Source organism: Nestor notabilis, unplaced genomic scaffold (assembly GCF_000696875.1).
Source record: "Nestor notabilis isolate BGI_N333 unplaced genomic scaffold, ASM69687v1 scaffold11652, whole genome shotgun sequence".
Classification (NCBI taxonomy): Eukaryota; Metazoa; Chordata; class Aves; order Psittaciformes; family Psittacidae; genus Nestor; species Nestor notabilis.
Window position 1 is genome coordinate 23,835 of NW_009919715.1, and position 6,000 is coordinate 29,834.

General features: G+C 36.6%; 1 protein-coding gene across 1 annotated transcript; it reads right to left on the bottom strand.

Moving 5' to 3' along the window:
• Nucleotides 1-4,456: 4,456 nt before the first annotated feature.
• Nucleotides 4,457-6,000, bottom strand: GHRL (ghrelin/obestatin prepropeptide). Its single transcript, XM_010010352.1, is given in 5 exon segments — nt 4,457-4,531; nt 4,533-4,580; nt 5,050-5,163; nt 5,892-5,915; nt 5,917-6,000. Coding segments are annotated over 5 exon segments (345 nt in total).

The following is a 6,000-nucleotide window of genomic DNA, read 5'->3' on the forward strand; positions in this document are numbered from 1 at the left end:
TAATTGATTGATATACTTTAATGGTGCTGCAAATTTAATATTTGTTGGTTTTCATGGTTGTGTTTTGAGAGATCCTTGTTAAATACCTTGGTTCTCCTCCAGGAAGAAATGAGCACAGACACACCCCAGGGCTGAGTGGAAAACCTAAGTTTTTTAAATCGAGAAAATTAATTTATACAGTTCTATTTCATGAAAATGCTCTTACGGTTTTGTTCTCTTTCAGTCACAAAATGAAATAATTGTTATTTTTTTGCCTTGTTGCATGTTAGTTTTAAAATATTCTGAGGTGATATACATGGTCTTATAGAGTTACATTACTACATAATGTAACATCTACAAGACACTGCATACCCTTAGAATAATGATACTCTGCAGCGTATCTTGGCTATTCAGTATAATATATGTTTTAATCTCAACTCGGCAAATTTATACATTACCATTTACTAATACCTTTGTGAATTAAAAAAAGAGAAGAAAAAAATCCTTTCTTTATAGCCTGCTTTTTCTTGATTTATGTCTCAGAAAATGTGTCTCAATCCACCCTATTTAGGTAAATTTGTGTTTGTAATAATTACTACAAACATGCGGGTTTGGTCTTTGTTCGCTAATGAATAGCTGATTTTTTTTCCTTTGAGATGTCCCTGGAGATAAATTTCTCTCTCAAATTACTAATTATACTGAGATACAACTGACACTTATTGATGCTCAGATGCACAATCTGTAGTATCCTTTATCCTTAAGACACTGTAGCTCTTTCTCAAAAATTAAGCACAACTCTGCTTTGTTTTTACCCATGAACACTAGAATAAGGACATAGAATATAATTTTTTTTAAAAACGGTGGGTCTGGAACTACAGAACTGTGCAAGGAAAACTGCCAACAGCAACACCGCCAATGCTTTGTCTGAGTAATACTTTTTGCTAAACCCTGTCTCTAAAAGCACAGCTCTAGTCACAGTCTTTAAATATATACATGTATATAATTATGTAGGGTCATTGTTTGCCATCATTCAGTCCCACAGAACTTTTTATTATTGGTGGTATCTTGTAGTCTTGAGTTCTGTTATTGAAAACAAGCCCAAAGGTGCACATGTAAATGAAAATTTCAGGTTTATGTCATCATTTCCTTTTTGCCAGTTAATAGCTCATAGAGGGCAGTCTAACATCGTTTGTGCACTGGAAGACTTCCTGAGTTGTTCCTGTTGTTCATATTTTTAGGTATGAAGTAATGTTTCTCAGTGGAAGTCTTTAAAATCTTGACTTCCTGTACTTGCAAAAAATAACAAGAATGAACATGGTGGATTGAGAAAGTCTTTCACTTGAATTATAAAGCGGATGTAAAAATCCTTTGTTGCAGAAGAGCTACTTTATTGTTTTGTTTCAGTTGCTGTAGTAGGTTGCTTTCTAGAGACCAAAAGGCAGACTTTTTTTTCTTATCAAGTGAGGCAATGAAACATGTCATTGAATTTGTTTTGCATTGGCCAAAACCAAGTATAGTCTCTAACTGTTTGCCATTTGTATTTATCTGTGTAACTTGATAATCTTGTCTGAACCTTATTTAGTATCCTGTGATGTCTGATGGTCATTTAATACTTCCATTCAGATAGACAAATATTGATGTGTTTTACTGTAAGCATAAGGTGATTAGAGCAAAACTGTAGGGAATCAGGCTGCTCCATTTCTAGTTATCGTATAGGCTGGCTGCAGAGTTATATAGCACCTTCCTTTTTCTCTTCTTTTGGGTTGTTGCTCTCCCCTGGCTCACATGCTGTTTAGCTGTTCAAAACTGCTTAAACATGTTACATACAAACAGACTTTTTCATTTACTGCCTAGCTTGAAAATAAACCTGAGTGTGATGAGGTAAATGTTGTACAAAGAACAGAAAGTAAGTGTGACTTGAGAGCACAACACATTGAAAATCACAGGAAGAAGAAAACAAAGCACCAGTGATCCACTGTAATATTCCCTAAGGCACTCCAGAGGGGTGGGATGTCGAAAAGGCAGAATCTTGACCACATGAAGTTCAGGATGATTGATAGCCCACAATGTGGAAGAGTTGTAAGGTAGGTTGCACCTCAAGAAGCATCCATGTCATTCCTAAACTTGAAGGCGGCTGACGATTGCAACTGTTCAGACAGATGGGGACACAAGCAGGTGAAAGAACCTGCGGCTGTTCAGAATGACTCAGGACATCCTGTGACTTGTCCAAGCACAGCCACTGAAGGAGCCTCTCTGGGTCTGCATTTGTGGATGGACAAAAGCCAAACAGGTGAATGGATGCGTTGAGATACTTGAGGGATCTTGGTGGTTAGAATCTGTTTGAAAAATCTTAAACTAGGAGGATGAAAGGTTTTTTTAGACTGTTTCTTGCTTCAGGAGTTTCCTGGTTTTGTAAAGCTCAGTCTAGTGATGTGCCATTACAGGAAAAGAAAAACATTAGATCATGCTTTAGGTTGAGGAACCGTTACAATTGAAGTGACTGGGTATTTTTCCCCTCCCTCATCTGTAAAGAATTGAACACTTCAAGTAATTATAAAATATTAGCTGATTATTTTGATTCTTATTTCTTTAGTGTGAAATTATTCTTTATTATTTTGCATAGGAACTAAGTTGATTATAGCCTAATTAGTCACCTTATTTCATTTTCACAATTGACTAATCATCTTAAATTAGTGGAAGACAAATATATACATATAAAATATAGATATAGTGAAATATATATACATATATATTTATTTGAAATTATTAGTAAGAATGATCCACAAAGAAACAAGCATATTCAGCTACACCATTTGGTTGAGGGGGTTTTGCTGTTGTAAAGTAAGTAAGTAAGTTCATTGTTAATTCGTTGCATCTTGGCTAGGTCACCTTGGCATCCATTGTATGTAGTATTTGGGTTAGAACAACCAGTTGTAGTGAATATGCAGGTAATTAATTACCTGCCTTGTGTTAGATTGGTTTTTTTCCCTCAATGTCATTGCTCAGAAATAAGATAATGAGAAAATTACCTGCACTGTGTCAGAGGGTAGAGATTGAGCTTATTTTGTCAAATAAATGGCAATTTGGGAAAAATCCTAGGGCAGGTATTGTAACATAGGCTGTTTTATACTACCCTCTTGAGGTTGATGTCATATTTGCAAGAGAGAAAATAACTGCACGCATTTATAGATCCAAAGATTTTTTTCTCTAGATCACCAGGAAAATTGGGGGGGGGGGGGGGGGGGAAAAAAAGTTGCCCTCTTGCTTTCTTCTTTTTTAAGAAAGCCTTAGACTGTTCTGTTCAATAAGCTGAAGCAGCAACAACACAGCATAATAGCCTGTGCCTCAATCTTTATGCTGTGGACTGGCTTAGCCATGGTTTTTAGTTCTCAGTGAGTAGACTGTATCCTACACAACTCTGTCAGAATTCTAGAAACAGCCATCCTAACCACAGAGCTGCTTATTTTAAGAAAAGATTTATGCAATATCTCTAGCTGACAGCTTCTTTCCTGTACTGTGGGCAGCTGATTGGCTGGCTGTTTCCATGGAATATGCTTAGAAAACATTAAATATAAATAGATCATAAGCCATAGATGTGCTGTGGAAGTGATGATTAGAGTTCAACATAACAAATATGATTTCAGTGCTCTGACTCTTTATAACACTTCTGTAGGTTTCAATAAGTACATGTCCTTCACATCCTTATGGTTAGTCTCCTAAGATTCATTTACTCCTTTTTAATCCACTTCCCCCTTTGCTTCTGTTTCTCATTTGTCTTCTATTGCAGCATAGCACCAGATAGTACTGGTGGCAAAGGGATCATTTCATTTAGGTGAATAATTCTGTGACAGAAGAGAACATGTCTAATAAAAATTGCAGTTGTGCTTACATTTATTGCATTAGTCTGTTAAAGAGTACTTTAAAGATCTCTTCAGTAGGAAATTCTAGCAGCTATTCATGGATTATCACAGATGTCTATGAGCTGAGGTACAGAAAAGAACATGTGATACCCTGGTGCATGCTGTCTTCTACATTTGAAGGCATGAAAACTTACCTTGTACCTCTGATGTATGCACCAGTATGGATATGGTTCTGAATCCAAGCAAATAAACTGGAAAACTCATTTTCTTGTGTGTGCATTTTTTGGTTGGATTTGTTTACGTGTTACGTTATCTTAGGTACAGTAATGTTTCTTAATAGCTTTCACCATAAAAATTGTGAAGGTCTTAGCTGACAAGAGAGGGAAATCCTGGGACTTGAAGGCAAGGGGAAAAAAAAATCATTGGTAGTGTTAGGAAGATAAGCCTTCTCCTTCTGCCTAATACACTTTAACGTGATCTTTCAAAGTTCAAATCACACTTTCTGAACACCAGATACTTCAGTGGTTCTATTAATGGTAACTCAGTCCCAATAATTTCTGAAATGCTGCTCTGAATGTTCTAGTTTTTAAAAAAGCTCTGCTTTTATAAAGTGGTTGTCAGTACCTGTAAGCATTCTCTTCAAATGTGTCCCCTAGCATCTTCTCCAGCGCTTGTCCATATTCGTGATATTCATAACTCTTCTTCTGTTATCTTGCCACTGTTTTCAAAGGGAACATTAAACTATAAAAACATTGAAAGACAGAGTTTAACAGACAAGTTCTGAACAAGGACACTGCAAGTTAATTTTATTCATGGAAAAGATGTTAAGCAAGAGGTATAAGAAGTCATTCCATCTATTCACTTCCTAGTGCTGAGACATCATCAAAATCTCAGAACCAGGGTGTACAGCTTCCACAGACCAAACTGCGCAGAGAGCTGGAGGAAAGAAAACTTTACAAGAAACTCAAATTACTATATGTCAATTCAGAAGTGAAGTGAATCCTAAATAGAAGATTGTGATCTGACTTACTGCAGCAGTTTTAAGTTATTTCATACAATCAGTGCTGTCAGCTTCCATACACCCTTTCCTACTTGCATTTGAAGTTAAAAATGACTGTAGTTTTAATTCACACTGCCTCCTGTGAAAGAAATTGCATTACCCAACCCTACCCCTTTAACTTGTATGTGAGAAAGAAATAAAAATACAAGCCTCAATTTCAATACTGTTACTGTTGCCATCTGCCCCTGCTTCATCTGTATCCCAAAAGCCTTATGTGCCTCAACTATGAAGTTATGCTGTGGGTTTTTTTGGATCCTTTTGTTGCTAGAAAACAAGCAAAAGAATATCTATATATTCTTTCCATAATCAAACTAGTCTGTAGTGGGGAAACTATAACCCCTAATTAACACAGCTGCAGCAAATTAGCTGAAGGCATCATGTGTGTGAGATAGGCAGGTCTTTAGTAATTGTACTAAAGACAATTAGTAATTGTACTACCACTGCTGCATCCATTCCCATAGGAATTTGATTTAAAGGTTCGTTAAAGAACAAGCACCTTACAGTTAATTTTCAAAGAAGATGACAACAAATTACCTAAAACAATGTTTTCCCTTCAATTTTTCTTTTTTCCAGATTATTAATTCTTAGTGAATGAGATCATAATCATAGAATAGTTAGGGTTGGAAAGGACCTTAAGATCATCTAGTTCCAACTCCCCTGCCATGAGCAGGGACACCACACACTAAACTATGTCGCCCAAGGCTCTGTCCAGCCTGGCCTTAAACGCCTCCAGGGTTGGAGCATTCACAACTTCCTTGGGCAACCTATTCCAGTGCCTCACCACCCTCCCAGATTAGGTCTGTGTTCTCATAGCATGCATATGACACCAACGGTTTGCTACAGAAGTTCTCCAGAATAACTCCTTCCTCTTCCACAGAATAAATCTTCTAAAAGCTGCTCTAAACACTGTAAAGAACATTGGCTTTAAGGACTTACAAAGGAAGACAATTTTGATAATGTATTTTCCCAATATTTGGGTTTTTTTTTTTTACCTGTGTTCTTTTATGTTCAGGGCTTTAAAAAAATAGAGCCAGGCAGAGTAGTTTCTGTCCAGTGGATGCTGCAAAGAATAATTCCCAGGAGAGTACCTCTGAGAAACAT